Here is a 20,761-nt window from a genome sequence, read left to right as displayed (position 1 = left end):
AGATTGTACCAAAGTGTACTATACCATTGTGACATTTTTGAGTTAATAAAGTTAATAAAGGTATTCAGTTAATCAAGCTATTATAGTAATCATAACCTGCTTTTCTTTTTCCATATGAACAACTGTGAACCTACTTTTGCCCACCCCTGTATATATTATGTATTATATAAATATACAGATATATATGAAAACACCATCAAAAAACGGACATGACTAAAGAAAAACAATTGCACAAAGTGGCAAAGTGATGATATAACCACAGTAAGGATAAAATGTATGAAAAATAAAAACAAAAATCTAGAACATTTCAAAAATTAACCTAAAACAATCAGAACACTATGTAGCATATTTGTGGCACCCTGGAGCTATGAGGCAAATCTGCTAAGCTCTGTCTCAAAGGCATTCATTTCATTAAGTAAGTTGAGGTGTGAGCGTAACTAAGCCTTCAGATGGCTGGGGTCCTTCCTACGGAGGCTTCCTGCCTTGTGCTTAAAGCTGCCTGGACTGGATCCAGCTACCTACAATGCTATAATGAAAAAAGCCATCTCAGACAATGAATGAATGAACAAATGGATTTGATACTATAAACAATCATTTTAGACTCTACTGTGCCCTCACATTATAAAGCATCATTCCATCTCAGTGTACTATTTTAGTATCATAAAATCATACTTATTAAGCAGAAAAAGAAAACAAAATCCCCAAATGTTTGTATAAAATGTGAAATAGTGTTTAATAATAACATACAGTTTACACTGCAGCAATCTCATTTTCCACCTGATTTATCCCAGGCAGTCCACTTCAGTCCTTCACGATTTGGCAAAATAACTGTCCAAATAGCTGGAATTTGCAACATTACCATTCTCAGCAAGTACTGCTGTTATGATATACAACATAACTGTCAGCTAGAAACGTGAACAGAAAATTAACAGATGATCTGTGTGACCCACCTGTGCAGAGCGAGAATCGGTCACCTCCTTGTAAAGGCTGATATCTAGATAGTATCCTGACTCGTTAGTCAGGAATAGACGGATAGGGATGGCTTTACCAGTTGGGGTAAGGCGGATGTTGATTTTCAGCTCAGCCTGTAGCACTCGAAGCTTCCAAAGACGACTTCCATATCTCATTACCATAGACCTCACTGACTCCTCAATCTGAAAATTTACAAAACAGGAAAGATAATTATTGTAGTGTTAGTTTACTATAGTGTATAATGCACAGAGCTCGCTGTTAACTTGTCTTTCAGTCATGTGTGGGCTTTACAAGAGCATATGATTGATGCAGGGTTACTGTCATAATAATAATAATTATTATTATTATTATTTATATTTATATTGCACTTTTATGACTACTCAAAGCGCTTTACATAGTGAGTATGGAACCACTTCAGCCACCACCAATGTGCAGCATCCACCCGGATGATGTGATGGCAGTCATTTTTTGCAAATACACTCACTGCACGTTAGCTGTTAGTTAGTGAAGGGGTGAGAGACAGTTAGACAGTTAGAGACAGGAGGTGATTAGGGGGCCAGAATGATTGGGCAATTTAGCCAGGATATCAGGATACACCCCCTACTCTTTACAAAGGATGCCCAGGGATCATTAATGATCACCGAGAATCAGGATCTTGGTTTTACGTTATATCGAAGGGCAGCACCATTTTTATAGACCGCATGGTAAGCGCCCCCTACTGGCCTCACCAACAGCTCTTCCAGCAGTAACCCAAGATTTTCCTGGTTGGTCCCCAATCCAAGTACACAAGAAGACATCTGTGCTAAAGTTGGCCATAATGTTAGAAGGACCGTTTAAGGCCATGCCAATCTGTGAAATTATGAAATAATTAAAAAAGGTCCTCTGATTATAAACAGGATGGTTAAGGTTGATGTCTCATCAGACAGCTAAGGTTAGCTTTTGGGGGGCACAGGCTAACCTTTTCCTAAGCCATTATTTGTCCATTTAAGTGGCAATTTAGTAGATTTTGACACTTTTTTTTGTTGAAAAACACACAAGACTTCAAACCAAAATACTCTTGCTTTTGTTATGTTGTAGTCCCCCCACCAAAAATAACCTCCTGAAGAAGGTTTAAAACTATAATGGTGACCAGTCCAAATACGACTACCACCCATCATAAAAAGAAGGAAGGCGCTTTTATAGAAACATAATCCAGCATAAAACCAGTGGTATCAGTATGCCCAGTAGAGATGTACACTTTCCTCTGTCAGTCAAAATAGCTGATCCTTTCCTTTACTTAGTTCATATTTTCGTACACTGCCTCTTGCCTAATCATTATCAAAAGGCTGCAGTCTACAGATGTTAGGCTTTATGTACTAAACTCTCTACGATTAGACTACTGCCACCAACAGTTGTCATTCCATATTCCCACAAGTTAGAAAATGTCCTCAAGGAATAATACTTAAGTGTATTTCGAAGGTTTGGGTAGCCATTTTCAAAGTTGAAACATTTGTGACTTTTGTTTATTTACTTTTTTAAACCGAGATATAATGCATTTCACCCATCCATCCATTTTCCAACCCGCTGAATCCAAACACAGGGTCACGGGGGTCCGCCGGAGCCAATCCCAGCCAACACAGGGCACAAGGCAGGAACCAATCCCGGGCAGGGTGCCAACCCACTGCAGGACACACACAAACACACCCACACACCAAGCACACACTAGGGCCAGTTTTAGAATCGCCAGTCCACCTAACCTGCATGTCTTTGGACTGTGGGAGGAAACCGGAGTGCCCGGAGGAAACCCACGCAGACACGGGGAGAACATGCAAACTCCATGCAGGGAGGACCCGGGAAGCGAACCCGGGTCTCCTAACTGCAAGGCAGCAGCGCTACCACTGCGTCACCATGCCGCAATTCATTAAATATTTTGTAATAATGAGTCACATTCAAACATAACAGTGTTAACAGAATGAAATAACATTTATTAGAAGACTACATATCATTCAAGTTTTTAATGCCATTTTATTATACTATGCAGTTAAAACTGAGCCCAAATAAGCTTGTGATGACTAAATAGCTTTCATAGACACCAGATTCTATTTCAAGTTAAGGTAATAAAATGCATTGATTAGTGTATCACTGTTAGTGGAAGGAGGACCTATGGCTAATACTTCTTAACATAAAAATTCATAAAAGAAGGACCCAATGGAGGCTTAGCAAGTCTCTGTTGAAGTCCACTTGCCTATGTGCACATAAGCAGTCTGAGACAGGGAGCTCCCAGCTGCACCTGCCACTGTTGTCTTAATAACTTGTACTGGGGGTTTGCTTTGCCATCAGGAGCTGCTATCAGACATAGAAAAAAGAAAATACACAAGATGGAAACATTTCTCGCAAGTTAAATCTGAAAAGTAAATTTAATTGGTAATTGGGGTTGCAAAGAATACTTCACTGTTTTAAGATGGACAATATGGAAATTCACTAATGCTTTTAAATGGGAGTTTTTCAGTTTGCACAAATGTATGTAGCATGCTATATTACAGAAACTGTATTATGAAAATTGAAATTAGCTGACAAAATTTCTTTAAAAATAAAGGTACTGAATTTTAATAAAACCATTCCTATGGCAGCTGGGTTGTATCATGGGGATGGACAGACAGATAGACATGACGACAACGGGAAGCGCTTTTGTATTTTCACAATGAGATAAACAGAGGAATGCAACATCTTACCTTGGAAGGATCCATAATGACAGTTGGAACAAAATTAAGGAAGATGTGGTTGCAGTCAGTACGGACATTGGTATTGTTGAATGCCACTTCGAGCTCATCCATGGCTTCTAGAAGCAGACGCTCACCTTCATTCTGTAAATATTCAAATGAGGCCTCCTGCGATAAAGCATAGCACAGAACAAACAGAGATGAAGGAAAGGCTAAAAACCAATAATTTATTTTCTTAGCATTTTTCTCTAGTACAAGACAGGAGATATCGAATATCACTGCTGTGTAATCAATCCAGTCCAACTGAGAACATCCTTAACCCAGAGGTTGCAAAACAAAGTTATGACACTACATAAAAAACTCAGCACAGAACATAAATCTAAACACCCAGTGACACCACTATGAGACCAAAGAACAAAAATAAGTTTTACAAGTGTTGGCATTCTGAAACTAGTATAACAATCGACAAAGTGCCCATACCTGACATTATCCAGTAAGTACTTAGCAATGGAATACTTTCATCTCCAATCTAGTGCTTATATTTTCAAACTACAAATTTAGTAACAAATATAATGTACCCAGTGCTGGTACGGTAATGGCATTTTGCTAAATATCTTACTGTATTTGTAACTCAATACCCCAAGAACAAACATCGCCGGCCTAGTAGTGATATTCTCAAACTAACATGCAGTGATAAGTACAAGTCACTGCCACTTCTGTGTTTGCCGGTTTAAACTAATACTGCAATACCAGACATTACTAACACATTGGAGTAATTCTGAAATATGCAATATGCTTATGCCATCATTGCTTCAATACTTTCACTAAAGACGCAGGACCACATATCACTCACCCAGTGCTGTTATTTTAAAGCCAATATACCAACAGAGGAACTCACCCATAAAATGCCCAGTAGCAAACATCAGCTTACCTCATGCTGACATCCTTAAGGCTATGATTATTATATGATGGTTGAAATGATAAAACTATGAGGTTAGAGAAGACCGTTCTATAAGACATCGCAAAACCAAATTAAACCAAATGTTACTAATAACCATGTGCTGTCATTCTCAAACCAATACTTAACACACCCCACCAAAGAGTGGTACCCCAGTGTCATCAAACTAGAACTGCCATACATTACCCACCCAATTTTGGCGACATGAAGCTAGAATCTGAAAAACAAAATAATACCCACCAAGTTTGTGAAAATGAATTTGAGAATCTCCAGCTATACACCACACCTGCACTACTGGCACTGAGAACTAAAGAGGTATGAGCCAGCACTCTCTTTTCTCTATTTAAACTGGCACCTCATTTTTGCTTTTATTGATTTAGTGGACCTACTGAATAGTGGAAAAAACACTAGTTGGTCCAAGAGGTAAGTGGCTAATTGAAATGCTATTTCTCATGTTATCATTCGTAATGACGCCAAAACACACCTTTGTGACAAGATCAGAGTGTCGGATGATCGCTCGCACAAAGAAGCGGTAGTCAGTAACCTCTGTGCCCACTTCCACCTTTGCAGCACCCAAGTAAAGGTGCATCTTGTGATTGGCACAGGGAATGGCAGTCAAGTCAAAGTTGCGCATCCGGTTCAACTCCAGCTGGAAGGCCAGAGCAGGTTCAAGGTGTCGGTAAATACGATCTTCTTCAAACTGAAATGAAACAATATGACTGTCACCTTCAAATAGCCATTTTCAGTACCCATATAAACTATCCAAATACACAGGGCTGGCCAGACATATTTGATACACCAAAGTTGTACATAGTTAACACCAATGAGCTTTTTTTTTGTTTCTTTCCCCTCAAAGAAAAGCTAAATAGTTCTGCCACAAGAAAGGAAATGGAAAATGCCTAGAAGCTACCAGCCATGCTACACAAATGAAATTAAAGGTAATGAAACACTATTAATAGCAGTCATTTCTCTCTATGGTGAAATAATTAGGAAGTTCATTATTATAATGAGTCGGGCTGCAGTGGCAGAAAAAAGGCACTCAAGGAAAGCAAATTTAATCATAAATCAACATGCACACAGGCTGTGCAGGTGACGTGATGTGCAGCCTCTGTCATGACCAGAAAGATAAAACAGCGATTTTGGAGATCATCCTGGGACCTGCTGTTAACACGACTGCAATGCAGACAACTGTAGGGCATCAGAAGTCGCACTGACACCGAACAGAACTTTTCTGGAAATGTCTGAACATTCTGGAGCTGAGGACTCATTGTAAAGGTCTTCTCCACCAGTCACCAGTGAGATGTGACAGTAATATAGAGGAAATGGAGATCGTCAAGACAAATCAAAACTGGAGTATGCCAACTGCCTCCATAGAACGCAATTTATTTAAAATGTATAAAAAAATGTATCTAATTTTTCTCAAGGTATTAGTAAATGTGCGCAAAAAAAAAAAAAAGTCAGACTTACCTTGTCTCTTACACGGAAAGTGAAAAATTTTGGAAATTCCCTCTAATAAAAAGAAGAAGAAAAGGTGAACTTATGAAAGAGACGTGTACATAAATGCTGCTAAGGCAACAATAAAAAAGTTTAGCAACCCAAATACTCAAGCTGGCGAGAGTAGAAAAGAAGCGTCAATATGGGAAAACAGACACAGGCCCTCAAGAGACAGACAAACGCGCCGTAATAAAAAGGCGCAAATAAGAAGGCAAATGCAGACACACGAGTGGGATAGTAAATACTGAGAATTCTGAATTCAGTACATTTTTCAGGAGGACACATACAATGAAGACTCAGCAGGATGGACAAAGGACAAAAGTAAAAATGATATGGCAAATACGTATATAGCAGGACTGAAAATGGATGCACAAAGATGCAGCATATGATCAAGCAGACAGCCTGTGAGAAGATAATATTTAAGAAGTTAAATGCAATGGAGATGTGCTACGCACTGAAAGAAAGTCACAGGACATCAATAACAGGAATACTGTAAATACTGAACAAAGCAGGCCAACTGTAGCACACAGACAGGCACATGGAAATTGCAAGGCAGACATTAGTGTATAAAAATGCAAGAGGACATACAGATGGCAAAACAAAGATAACGATTAGTAAAACCATAGTAAATGCACAGAGGGAAAGAGTTAGTGCAAGTATATAAGAACAGACATAGTAGAGACAGACAGTGGGACAGAAATAGGACAGATATAGTAAATACGCAGAAGAGCAAGGGTTGTGCATATTTAGGAGAACTGATGAAATGAACACACGGCAGGACAGGCACAGATCAGAAGCAGAAAGGCACTTGAAACACACAAGAGGATAAGTGCATTGAATGATATAAACAAAAGACACGCACTTATTACACTTTGTAATAAATACACGGGAAAACTGACATGCAGACAAAACAAGAGGACATACACAGAGGTGCCACAACTGGCATATGAAAAGGCATGCAAAAGAATTGATAAAGCACATGAAGTCAGACAAAGAAAATATTGAGGAAGATAATTCCTTAAAAGACAGACACACCATATATGCGAGATTATTATATAAAATACACGGGTACATAGAGGGCAGGAAAAGTGAAATCACAGCAGAACATGCACAAGAGATCCAAAGAAGGTAAATGAACAATAAGAAAATACAAAAGACACAGGAAGACATGTTCAGAACATGATCTGTACAAGATGAGCATGCAGCATTAGTTATGTTACAGGACAATGTGATATGAATGAACAGAATGACAAATATACTTGACAAAACGGGACATTTTGGGGACAGCTCATAAGCAGCACCAGGGGTAGTGGCAACATGCAAATGGGTGGCCATGCATAGCAAAGGCACACATGAGATGAGAAAGACGATAGACAAACACATTAGACATCACGTGCCGAGAGTTCATGATGACAACGCAAGCTGTGGAAAATGAAGGCACCCTTTGGTTCAAAAGTTTCATAGGGCAAAATAATTTTAGTCCAATTTAAAAGCAAATTCAAATATTGTGAGGTTACAACTTCCAGAAAGGGGTGGATGATGGTGGTGATGTGAATGGGGGCGGGCGGGGGGGGGTGAGTCGCCTGCTGGGATATAATCAGATCAGCATTGTGAAAACAATCAGATGATGGCCCTAAATGAGCTTGCAGAGGCACCCTGCGAGACTGGAGATTCGAAAACGAGCCAGCCTAATGATGGTGGCAACAGCCGATGCGAGGAGGAAATTGAGGGCTGACTGGAATCTGCTTTCTTTTCAACAGGCATGCTGGGTGGCAATTAGCGCGTCTGTAAATAAAATGGAAGTCCGGGGAGGCACAACATCAGAGGCCTTCAGGTTGGGAGCTTGTCAGGGTAGTAATTGTGGTAATCAACTCTTGGAGAGCGAGCGGGTAGGCAGACTGTTGTAACATTTCTTTTTTTATTTGTTTTGGTGCCCCAGCAGAACTTACAACTTCCCCATCCTTTTCTCCTGGCCCGTTGAGACTCACATGTGTCTGCATTACAGACAGCAGCAAAATCATAAATACCTCCAAGCACTGGGAGCCCTCACGGCAGCACGGCACTGGTTGCCAAGTTAATGTGGAAAATCTTGGCAGCCCCCGCGAACAACACACTAGACTTGGCAAGCAGTTGCACAGACACAAGGCTGCGCTCCTGTTATCCTCTGAATGTTCAATAGAGAACCAGCCACTGGCAGCCAGGAGTCTAGCAGGCTACAAAGAGAAGGTGCCGCAAACGAAGCCTAATTTAACAGGATTTAATTTAACGGGGAAATGCATCATTCTCCATCAGAGAAAGAAGGAGCCTTATAATTAGTAGGGACCCAGTAGCGGTAGTAATTAAAACCAAAGGCTGAAAACAAATCGGGTTTAGTGCAATCAAAGGTCTGTTCTGTGAAATCAAATGAAAACAAGCCATAATCCCACATTGCGGCATGCTGGCTGGGAGGCAGAGGTCTCGCAGGACACAGCATTAACTTTTACACACTTGACTGCAAAATACTTCTTTACTTCATGGGGGTAAATTAGATGGGACTGGATGGGAGCAAAAATAAAAAAAACAGAACTTTGACACCCCCCAGCCATGGGCTTGCAAACTGTGAGCCTTATTATGCCATCACAAAGACTTTGCATATTAAATAAGATGAACAAAAAAGGATTTTATATTACTCCTTTGTATGAGGTCACTTTTATTTCTTTTTTGTTTTTTTTCTGAATGGTCATGCTGCGATGTGCGGAGTAAATAAGTGAAACTCTTGTTATGGCAGAAAGGCAATTAAAGACATCAGATCGGATCGGATTGATCCAGCATACTGATGTTTCCAGTTTAGCTCAAATCTGCGTGCTACTTTTTCTACATTAATAAGCATTTCAGACAGAAAATAATAAATGGCCTGTTTACATGTTAATTTTATTTATCTGAGTTTAAATTTTTTTTTAATTTCAGATATCTTTGCATTTTGTCTTTTTATTAAAGTACTGTGACATAAAACAAAGGTTGATGGACAATGGAGGACTACAGCAACTTGTAGAGCTTGCCCACTGAGACTGTTAACAGCAGAATGAATTCACAGACTGACTTAGCAAACTGGAATCACAGATTGAGACTGCGAATTGGCAACATGGACTAACAAACACACATCTGACTCAGACAAATGAGACTATGGACTGAAATAAATGTCTGATCAGGTCGTTTGAAGCAGCACACTTAACTGTCAATGTTAAGACTGAATGCTGACAGCCGGGTAGATTGAGTCTGAACTAAAACAGTCAAGTAACAAAGTAGAATAAACTTAGATGATCTGGTACACTGAGACAGTCGATTGACCCAGCACACAAATACTGTTAAATGACACTTTAGGACAAGGCAAAACTAAGATAGTTAACTGGTCTGGTCACACTTAAACTAAGCTGAGACATTCAACTGACCTGGCAGACTAACACTACAGACTGAGAGCACCAAGCACCATGAGACTGAACTGAGATAGTCAACTGACCCAGCCGACCAAGATTAACCTTCAGCAGTGCACTGGCCTGGTACACAGAAACTAAAAAAAAAAAATAGATATCTAAAGATGACTTATTTAACCACTCGAGGGAGTTTTAGGTAATATAGCACTGCATACTAAGGACATTATCATGTGAGAAAAGGTGAAACTGGAAGTACAGTAAATGATAAAGACACTACACAGTATATAGGTGTTTGTATCAATAAATATAAAGCTATATGATTGATTCACTGACAAGACATTCTTGGCTATTTACAGACAACCCAAGGAAAAACAGTTTTCACTAATAGATCAATTTTATAGCCCTGGAGCCTCACCAAAAAGTTAACCATGAAACAACTACAGAAAACCGCAATAATGTTTCAAATATGAAAAAATTGCAGAAAACCACAATGATGTTTCATATTTAATATTGAGAAAGGGCAAACTTAATACCAGTCTGTCGTGGTTGCAGAATAGCAGCAATAGGAGGACGTTTGAGGGTGTGGCAGCAGCACCTTGGTTCAGTTTCCCATCTGTACGCTTTTCTTTTTCTTTTATCCTGTATTCCTCTTTGTTAGTTTATATGTCTGACTTGACTGGTACAGTTATTTAGCTGGAAGTTTAAATTTATCACTACAGTTCATAAGTATGTCATCATAATTCTATGTATGTCAGTGCCTATATGTACTATTATGCAAAGTGATGAAGTTGGCATGATTTACTTTCTAGGACTAGTTTTAAATCAAAAGGTGAACACAAAGCATCAAACCACACACACACACATTCATCTGAAATAGGTTGGGATTTATACTTTTACTGCTCCCAGTTTATAGTGTACTTCTGTTTCATGTTTCCAAACTTAAAATTTGGGCAAGCCTTAAATTTGAGGTATTTCATTGTCGTACCTCAAAATCTTCTGCAGCTAAACAAATACAGGAATTAAGCTTGTGAATCAGTGTGTAAAGTATTGTAAAAGGGGAAAGTGAATTGATGCACACTGATTTTAAAAAGGGATTCATTTTAAATTTAAGGGCATTTTGAATTGAATGCAATATGGTTTATACTGTATGTATATATGTGGGTTCAGAGTGTGTGTGTGTGTGTGTGTGTGTGTGTGTGTGTGTGTGTAACGTAATACGTCTCCTAACTTCCTTGAGGACTCTAGAGAAGGTGCTTTAATATCTTCTTGGGATTAAATTGCAGTGGTAATGACAAATATCTTCTGAGATATTTCAAGCATGTTTTGAGGTAATGTTGTTATACACGACTGATATAGTCTACCAGATCAGGAGACCAAGACTAAACCTAGATGGTGGGCTGATGGAGTACCCTGAGAATGAAGTCAGTCAGTCAACTGACCCAGCAGACTGGGATTAACCGCAAACCAGTAAGTGACATTTCATGTCAAAACTTGACTGAAATAGTCAACTGGTCTGGCACACTGAAACCAAACCAAAACATTCAAATGAACTGGTAGATTGAGACAGATGAAGTGACAAGGCAGAGAAGGTTGTATACTGATGTTCTCGTTTTGATGGCAAAAACAGAAAAGACTAAGGTGATGTTTGGAATTGTAGGGGCAGGAGGCATGGAAGGGTGGTTGCATTTATGTATAACATATGTAATAAAGGTGTTGGAAGAAACTTCGTCCAACGCACGTATTACCAGGAGTGGATACATTGATCCATTTTCTGCTGCTTATCCAGGTCTGGGTCATGGGGGCAGCTGTCTAAGCAAAGATCCTTTTCCCCACCACCTGCTCCAACTCCTCTGGGAGGAATAGGGATACTAATGAAGTTCCCAGGCCAGACAAAAAATACAATCCCTTCGTTGTCTCCTAGGTCTCTCTGGAGGTCTCCTCTCACTTGGACATGTCCAAAACACTTCCCCTAGGAAGCATTCTAATAAGATGCCCGAACAACCTCAAGTGGATCCTTTCAATATGGAGGAGTATCAGGTCTACTTTAAACTGCTCCCAAATGTCTGCAAACCTCACCCTCTCTCAAAAGCTGAGCCCAGACACCCTGTAAAGGGACACATTTCTGCTACTTGTACCCACAATCTAGTTGTTTCAGTCACTACACGCACCTCATGACCATAGGGTTAGGGTTAGGGTTAAACGTAGACTGACCAGTAAATTGGGAGTTCTTTCTTTCGGTACAACTCTCTCTTAACCATGACTAACCAGTACAATGCCTGCTTAACTGCAGATGCTGCTCTGATCCATCTGTCAAACTCCAGCTCCCTTCTTTCCTCACTCATGAACAAGACCACAAGATACTTAAACTCCTCCAGTTGAGGCAGCACCTCATCCCCAACCTGGAGAAGGCAGTCCCCCCCTTTTCCAGTTGAGAACCACGGCATTAGACTAGGAGGTGCTCATATTCATTCCGGCCACTTCACACTCCGCTGCAAACCACCCCAGCGCATGTCTGTGGTCACAGCCCAAAGAGGGCAGCAGGATCACATCATCTACAAAACGCAGAGATGCACTCCAGAAGTCCCTTAATTGGACACCCTTGGTCCCTTATTGTACAGGGACCAAATAGCATGCAACAGCAGACCCAGTCCTCCATACTCCTAAAACACCCCCCAAGGATGAACCAAGGGATGTGATCATATGCCTTTTTCACATCCACAAAACACATGTAGACTGGTTGGCCATACTCCCATGAACTGAACACAAAATCTGTGTAAGGGTAAAAAACTGGTCCATTGTTCCAAAACTGGGCCGAATTTGATAAAATATGTTTTGGTCTAAAATGTAACCTGCAGGCAGTGAGTTTTTTTAAGAAGGTATTAAGTGTTTAATATTAGATATAGACAATGGGTGTTAATAATGTTAATAATGGAAAAAGGGTCTATCTGCTTTACAACAACTAAAACTGCACCCATTTTAGTCTTCTGAAAAATGTGTTGGGGTTGAAGTGTTCATTTGTAAGCTTTAGTAAGAAATAAATGATGTTACTGCAGGGCACATGGATAGTTTACTTGTCTCCAGATAACCAAGAACAAAAAGACCTTTGCAATTTGGGAGACGCACTCAAGTACCCCGAAAAAAAAAGCATTAGACAAGAAGAGAACATGCAAATCCACAGAAGGTAACAAGATCAGAACTCCCAAAGCCATTTTGCCCCCATGTCTCTCTGTGAACACCAAAATATCCCATGTGACACAAGCCACAGGAGTTTTTGCAGAGCTGGACGGGGCCCCTTTGACCCCAACACTGCAAGGTCGAGGGCATTACATTTGTTAAAAAGTGCCACAAAGACCTTTTCTACTTACATGGAATCTTTGATCCACCTCATAGCTGACCTGCTTTCTGAAATCCTTTTAGTTTGAAAATGGCAAAGAGAAGGACAGAAGAAAAAGATGGCAGCTTTAAGAAGCAGAATTTCATTAATCACAATAAATTAAAATAAATTAAGGTAGCATATTGTACAGAGGAAAAACTGTATTAATTATGAATATTATCTTTATTAGAGTAGTTCATTAACTTTGAAAAGTGCCAAAGTACAAAATTAACAATTCTTGAATCAAGAAAAAGGGAATCCTAAGTGTTTAAAGCATACATACCTTTTGTGCCACTAAGAAAGTCAGTCTGCGAATTCCATGGTCAAACAAGACAGACCTCTAAAAAAAAAAAAAAGAGAGAGAGAGAAGGTTTAAATTTTATAGGTGTTCCTGTTGGATATACCTTATGTTTACATCATAGGATCATAACATAGAAAGTAAGCACCAAGAGGGAGAAAAATGGGAAATTTATAACACACGTAGTGATATGCCATTCAACTTTCCACAGCAGCAGCCATTTTCAAAAAGAGTTCTTTTTTATTTTGATGATGACTAGGGATGCAGGGTTCTCCCCTCCCTACCCCAATTTTCTGACACAGTATCAGCCACAGGAAATCTAATTTCAGTTTGCGGTGCTGCTGTTGACTACTTTAATGGCAGGATGCATGAACGGTGACAGCTATTCAAAGTCCAGCCTCCTTGCTTCCTGACCACTTGCAGGCATATCGTAGGCAGTCAACTCTTCATTTTTACAAAACAAATTGAGCAGCAAGTGGTAGATAATGGCAGAGCAGAGGCAGTGTTTTGATTGCATTATTAAAAAGGAGAGAATCACTAAGCAACACCCTGCCTATTTCAGCTGCCTGCAGCCAGTCAGTACATTTCTGCAAACAGTTCCTTCTTCACCGCAGATTTATATGATCCGAAGTTTGCTTCTTGCAAAATGATTTGCACCAATTTCAGTATCTCTTTCACGCTTTTAATTTTCTGGCAGAGCTTGCAGACAAATGTTCGATAATCAACTATTTATAGCCATAGATAAGTGTGAGTATTGGCAACCTTTGTCTGAAATTGCTTATTTTGGAACATCAAGCTAACTACACTATAAATTAGATATGAAGTGTGCTCTGAATTGGCACAAAAATGTACATTTCAAGAAAAGAAAAAGATTTGAAAAATAATAGCAGCACATTTCTTCTGGAATAACCATTTAAATGTCCCTTGATAAAATTACTGGAACCGCATCTCTCAAGTGGTTATATAGTCTAGCCGCCACTAACCTGAATTATGTCTTTGAGAGGTTTGTGGCGCACCTTGTCGATCACATAATATAAGCTCCCATGATTTTTCTCTACTGATTTTACACTAAACCAAAACATAGGTTATAGAAGGGAACAATAAGTCAACTAGCTAGAACCAAGTAGCTATATTATTTTAAATAGGACATACATTTCGCAGGGTAGTTTCTATTGTTGCATGACAACTCACAGATCAGGATAATCAATGGATAACCCTTTATGGGATCAATGATCTCCCTGTCCCCATCCATCCATTTTTAACCAGTTCAGGGTTGCTAGGACCAAATTGTTAGGCACATTCACATAAAATATGAAACACATTCGTCATTACGTGTCTGTCTGTCCACTTGAATTAACTCCAGTGGACCGATTTTGTTGAAATGTGCCATACTTAATCTGCAAGGAAATGTGTCGGTAATGTTCTATATTCATTGAAATATTTTTAAAAAAAGCACTGGGCATTTCTTTTTTATTTTAAAAATGACCATTTAGAAATCCCTATTTTTATCTTAAAATAGAAAACCATTTGTGTGACGTGAGTTGTGGTATAGTTTGCCATTTCAAATTTAACCTGAGAGATGTTATTTTAACTTGTATATTTTCTTCTTTTACAGAACCACAATACAAGGGTTTGAAATGGCATCGGAGTTGCATGTAGGAGACAACTCCTCATTACGTGAGCAATTTGTGAGAATCTCTGTAATATCAACTCATGCTGTTTGAAGTAATACCTAGTAAATTAAATGATAATTAGAACCATAAAATTTAAAACACACAAGCAATGACAACTTGACTCACTTCAATTATCCAAAAATGAATGGAAGAAAATACTCCCTAAGTATGGCTCCACAAGTCGTTTGGCATACATTAAATATATTTGTGCTTCGTATTCATGTTAAACTAAAACCAACATTCAGAACAATGATAAAGGTCATTTTCCCCTAATATTGCTTAATGTTACACAATACACACATAGAAAACAAGGTAATAAATGAACTAGGCACGCACTTATTTCATTTTTCCATAATGCAAGTCCATGTGATGTGCTTAACTGATATTGTCATATTCGCAGGTGTCATGATTCACCACAAAGCTGCTTATTTTTATAAAGTAATATCAGAAATGTGTCTATTTTTATAATGTAGACCTGTATTGCTTCTGTCTTGTCAGCCTAGTGCAGCCAGTGTTTCAGTGGTGCTCCTCTAATTGATAAAGTTTTCTGTGTGTTTCTGCAAATATTTTGCTATACTTGAGATAAACTAAACTATTTACTAACTTTTAACTGATACAATAAACTGCCAAAGTGAATTGAAATATTTTTGTTTTTAATTTGGAGGAAAAAAACTGTTCTTTTAGTTGGAGGATATTCAGAAAATGTTTACAAATAATGACATCTTTTAAGTTCCCATCACACTATACAACTTTTCAACTGATTTTCAATTTTAGACTTCATTTACATAATGTTAGTAAGTAGGGGCATTCACAGTGCGCTCTCATGATATCTAAATATATAGTCTGACATCTCCAGCAACTCAGTCAAACCATTCAATGATTCGCCCAGACAAAATCAAACAGGCTCAATGTTGTCTGATATGAATTTATATCTTCTTTACCCCATGTAATTTCAAACTCATGTTTTCGTGGAGAAATTACATATTGAATATTCCATTTCAATAGGACCCTGCCGTGACCAATTCTGAACAACTGTAAATGATGTAAATAAATATTTGTGGGAAAAAGGAAAAAAAAAAAAAACTCGTACAACTTGTGTCACATAATCCACTGAGGCTAAGGATCTGCGCTGGTATCCCAAAGGTTGCCGGTTCGAATCCCCGTCACTGCCAAAAAGGCCACTGCTCTGCTGGGCTCTTGAGCAAGGCCCTTAACCTGTAATTGCTCCAGGGGCGCTGTACAATGGCTGACCCTGCGCTCTGACCCCAAGGGGTATGCGAAAACTACCAAATTCCTAATACAGTAAATTGTATAAGGCGAAAAAAAAAAAAAATGTTTGTTATCCATTTGAATGGTGAAAATATGCATTTTTGGGTAAAATATTATTAATAGTTACTTCCTGAAAACTCAGCATTCAATGTCAAAACGAAAGACATCATTCCCAAAATGCTGTGCGTCTGATTTGGAGACAGCATTCTTGACCAATGACTTATGGCAGAGGTGTGTCTGTATTGTGAGAAAGACATCTTTCATGTTGACATTCAACGCAGAGTTTTCAGGAAGTAACTGTTAATAATATTTTAGCAAATGGTGAACACATTTTGCATGTACAGAATGGATTATGCAATACAAGTAATGTGAGATTTTTTTTTTACTTTTCCCATGGATATTTTTCATTTTATTTACTGTTGTCCAGAATTGGTCACCACAGCATCCCACACAAATTGAATCTTCAATATGTAATCTCCTCATGAAAACATGAAATTGAAAATTTTTCTTGTCCACCACTACAAAATACATGTGGGTAAGAAATCTCTCTATTATATAAAAAACACTTGGGACGAGAGGAGACCTGTTCAGAGACGAGATATGACCTTCTCAGAAAGATACTTTCTTGGTCAGAAAGACACTTTCACATCCCACGAGACTAGACTTTGTGCCAAGAGATTTAACCACACCCGAGTCTGGAAAAAGACGAAGTAGAATGTTGAAAAAGAATTCAAAAACGTTGGCACAATACACATACAGAGCAGGTTACAGATAATGGAAGTAGAAAAATTTGAAAGTCTCAAAAAAATGATAATAAATATCACATTAGCGCAAACAAATGGAAAATTTTACTCAGTGAAATAACAGAATAGCGAAATGAGATCAAATAGTGTTTTGAGGATGTCTGGGGGAGAAGAGAGACAAGGCAGTGAGACAAAAGGACAGCTGCTGTATAGGCTTTTAAATGTTCAAAGTGCCGCATGGGATGCAGATCACGCAGCACGGCAGCAGCAGCAAGCCAGCAGCTGATCGAGCAAAGAGGAGGTGGTATATAAAAAAAAAAAAACTATTTGTTTCCCATTGTATCACCATTTAAGAGGAGTTTCGGAGGAGCAACCGCGTCTCCTTGGGGTGCATTCAGTCCCCCTTTTAACAACGGCGTGTAGCTGGTGAAAGGGGTTGGCGAGCGAAGTGAGCAGGGGGCATAGTATATATAAAAAATAAATTTTTGGGTGGAAAATTCCTTTAAGTCACAATGATGCATTTCTGTGTGTCTTAGAGTTAACAACTAAGTACAAGTCATCCATTAAAGCTGAAAGGAAAGAAGAAAAACTACTGTTTTTGGGCAACAAAACAGAAAAGAGGCTTGTCTCTCCAAAGTCTTGTTTTTGTTATACCGCAACAGAATGGAAAAAGGAAAAAGATGGGCCAAGTGTGCAGGTGAGATCACCACATCTGGAAAACATTCGTACAGCCACCAGTGCTGTCAGGCAGCACGTTATTGGCTGTTAAAATGTGGCAAATTCACAAACCTTTGGAACTCTGAAAATGTCCTTGAAAGTCATGAGACACATATATAATTCATCATCCCCTGCGATCGCTAGTCGTATAATCTGACACCCTCAAGGCAATGAGAACCAGCAACAGCAGTCACTAAGTTTGACCTGCTCAGCAATTCAAAATTATGTCATGTCCCATCAACTGAAATGCTCCAAAGATCTAAAGAACATAGCAGAAATGATTAATGCTTAGATTCTAAGGAACACACTGCCATCAGAAGATGTAGACCTGCAAAAAATTACCAAGAAAGGCCTGCAACTGCTACTTTGGAATAATAGACTTGATGATATTTAAGAGTTCTAGCATTTAAATCAAACCTGAAGACTCATTGTGTTAGCATAACGTTTGCTGCTGATAGTTTACAGTTATTTGTAGTAAATGTGGCAATCAACATGATCAGCTTATTACTGCCTTCCCTGTTAGTTTTCTCATCTTGTTGTATTGTGGTAGTACTTATCGGCATTGCCTTTCTGATTAATACATTTCTCATTGCCTTTGGACAGAAGATCAGAGTGGACATGAGAAGTTGGCATCATCAAAGTCAGCCCCACTGATGCACCTTTGTCATTCTGCATTAGCCTGTATGAAACCATGATGTAGAATGTCTAACAGGAGTTTGGAGGCCAGTTGACTAAGGTCAGAAAGTCTTTGACTTGCATTTATAATTATTAGTTAAACTTGGTTTTAGTACTGTTAAGAGTTTCTTTAACATTCTTTATAAATAATAAAAAATACTGTCTACAGATATACATATATAGTATTTCTATAAACTGCATGGTGTTTTGATTTTTTTGTAAAATATTATAACAAGCATACTGTAACATTCTCAAACCTGTTTAATCCAAATGAAGGTCATGAGAGGCTGAAGGACATGATGTTAGCACTGGGCACAAGGCAGGAATCAGCACTGAATGAGGCAACGGTCCATCAAAGGGGTACGTTGAATTTTATTTTGTGTTTTAATTGAACTGCATTATAAATGTAAATGTGCACAGAACTTTGAGCTTGTCCAAATGAAATGAAGTAAGCTGAAAAATTGCCTCCCTTCTTTGACTGCAATAACAATGTCCGTGACTATTTCACAAAGCTCGCCTTCTATAGTTTTGTCCACATTCATAGCTTTTGTAAAACATCAGCCATTCTTCATTTAGTTGAACTGAATGCTGCTGTTCTCACTTCCTGAGGACATTACTTATGGGGGGTGTCAAAGCTGAGGGAGGCAATTTCACCAACTCTGAATTTAGGATTTATCCATTACATCCATCTCCAATAGATTTCTGTTCATCCTCATATACTCAAGCTTGGACATTCATTAAGTATGTACCTTTTATGAAAATAGAGTCAGAAACAATCTGATTATTAACTTGCTTTTATTTAGTTTGCATGATCCATACTAAGATTTGTGATTTAGTAAGGTAACATTCTGCACCAATGCAATGCTTAAAGTTAATAATCAAATAGTATTTCCAGTATTATGGAAAATGGCTTACTATCTCCATCTGCTGGTTAAATTGAAAATTGCTTACTGCTCTATATAAAGTGTGCTACTAAAAGATATCATTATCTTTCCTGTTTTTCCCAATACAAGACCATTGGAAGCCGAGTGTCACAAAGAAAACCTACAACATGAGGAGGAATCAGCCCATTACTCACACTCAACAATCATACTCTATTAGGTACCTGCAGAAAATACAAGGAAGGACAAAAGTACAAATGATAATAAACTTGACTTGACAAGCACCTCACAGTCAGTGACTGGGCTGAGAAATGAAATCCAGTGCCTAGAGCAGTGAGTAGCAGCACAATGCCAAACTGGAAGAAGAAATGCATGGCTGAGTCCTTCAAGCGCAGAAGATCTAAATTGTAAATAGTCAGCAGGAATAATAAATTGTTTCTCTTGTGTTAATTGACTATGTAAATGGAAAATTCACACCCCTAGGCTTTACAGGGTATACATGCAAGATCTTGAACATATATCATGATCAAATAAATACGGTAACTACTGGGAGAATTGTAATCATTGTAGAAAACTGCTCAACATACATAAAAACATAAAAATGTTGTGTATCAACTCTAAAGGCTAAAGGCTATCCTATTGTCACAGGATCACTAGGACCAGAATGGACATGAATGTGGCACAGGACAACATGACTCAAATTTTAAAAGGGTACTCACATTTGTGCCTATTTAGTTCTATGAAGTGTAATAATATAATATAATATAATATAATATAATATAATATAATATAATATAATATAATATAATACGCTACTGTGTCTGTCCAGGATTTTAAATCACCTGTAGCTCACAAACCATCTGACCTATTGACCTGAAATTTGGTACACATAAACTATGTGACGTCTACTATCCACTTTCGGGGAGATGATTGACCTCCGAGGTTATTCCTGTTTTTATTTTTATTTTATCGTGCAGTGTGCCATTACTAATATAATATAATATAATATAATATAAATTGGCCCTAGTGTGTGCTTGGTGTGTGGGTGTGTTTGTGTGTGTCCTGCGGTGGGTTGGCACCCTGCCCGGGATTGGTTCCCTGCCTTGTGCCCTGTGTTGGCTGGGATTGGCTCCGGCAGACCCCCGTGACCCTGTGTTTGGATTCAGCGGGTTGGAAAATGGATGGATGGATAGATAATATAATATTTTAGGGTATTCTGCTGCAATCACTACTGTTTGCTTTCCTTATGATTCAGCAGAGTGCATCTGACATAGGACTAAAAAGTAACTGAAGCTTTAGAAAAAGAGTAGAAAAAGAACAGAAAATAATTTTTGCATGGAAATGTCTATTGATGTTTCAAAATGATCATTTACCTTTTTTGCTGCTTGTCATTTTTGTTACATTTGAATTATACTATATACAGTATAACTTATAAGTGCAATTTATGTGAATAAAGTAAATTGTTGGTAAATGGAAGTGGGGAGGAAGCGGTAGGCCCCAGTAATGCAAAGGATGCCCATGAAGCCATTAGAGTGAAAACGTGACTGGGGCGGAATGATACAAAATGGATCATGTCTTGAAAGAGACAGGATCAGATTA

At 38.6% G+C, this 20,761-nt stretch overlaps 1 protein-coding gene across 5 annotated transcripts in view; it reads right to left on the bottom strand.

Annotated features, from left to right (window-relative positions):
- Window positions 1-20,761, bottom strand: part of acaca (acetyl-CoA carboxylase alpha) — a 188,444-nt gene that overhangs the window by 70,172 nt on the left and 97,511 nt on the right. For 3 of the 5 annotated variants that reach the window (XM_051931343.1, XM_028807062.2, XM_028807063.2), the window contains 6 exons: window positions 13,190-13,246; window positions 12,899-12,943; window positions 6,097-6,138; window positions 5,114-5,329; window positions 3,684-3,839; window positions 951-1,154 (listed from right to left, as the gene is read on the bottom strand). In XM_051931343.1, the coding sequence (XP_051787303.1) occupies window positions 951-1,154; window positions 3,684-3,839; window positions 5,114-5,329; window positions 6,097-6,138; window positions 12,899-12,943; window positions 13,190-13,246 (720 nt within the window). The remainder of the gene's footprint in view (window positions 1-950; window positions 1,155-3,683; window positions 3,840-5,113; window positions 5,330-6,096; window positions 6,139-12,898; window positions 12,944-13,189; window positions 13,247-20,761) is intronic. The other 2 variants (XM_051931345.1, XM_051931344.1) reach the window with 1 other exon arrangement.

The sequence above is a fragment of the Erpetoichthys calabaricus genome, chromosome 8 (assembly GCF_900747795.2).
Source record: "Erpetoichthys calabaricus chromosome 8, fErpCal1.3, whole genome shotgun sequence".
NCBI classification, from domain to species: domain Eukaryota; kingdom Metazoa; phylum Chordata; class Cladistia; order Polypteriformes; family Polypteridae; genus Erpetoichthys; species Erpetoichthys calabaricus.
Note: the sequence above shows the minus strand (reverse complement) of the source record. Positions and strands in the feature narration are given on the sequence as shown.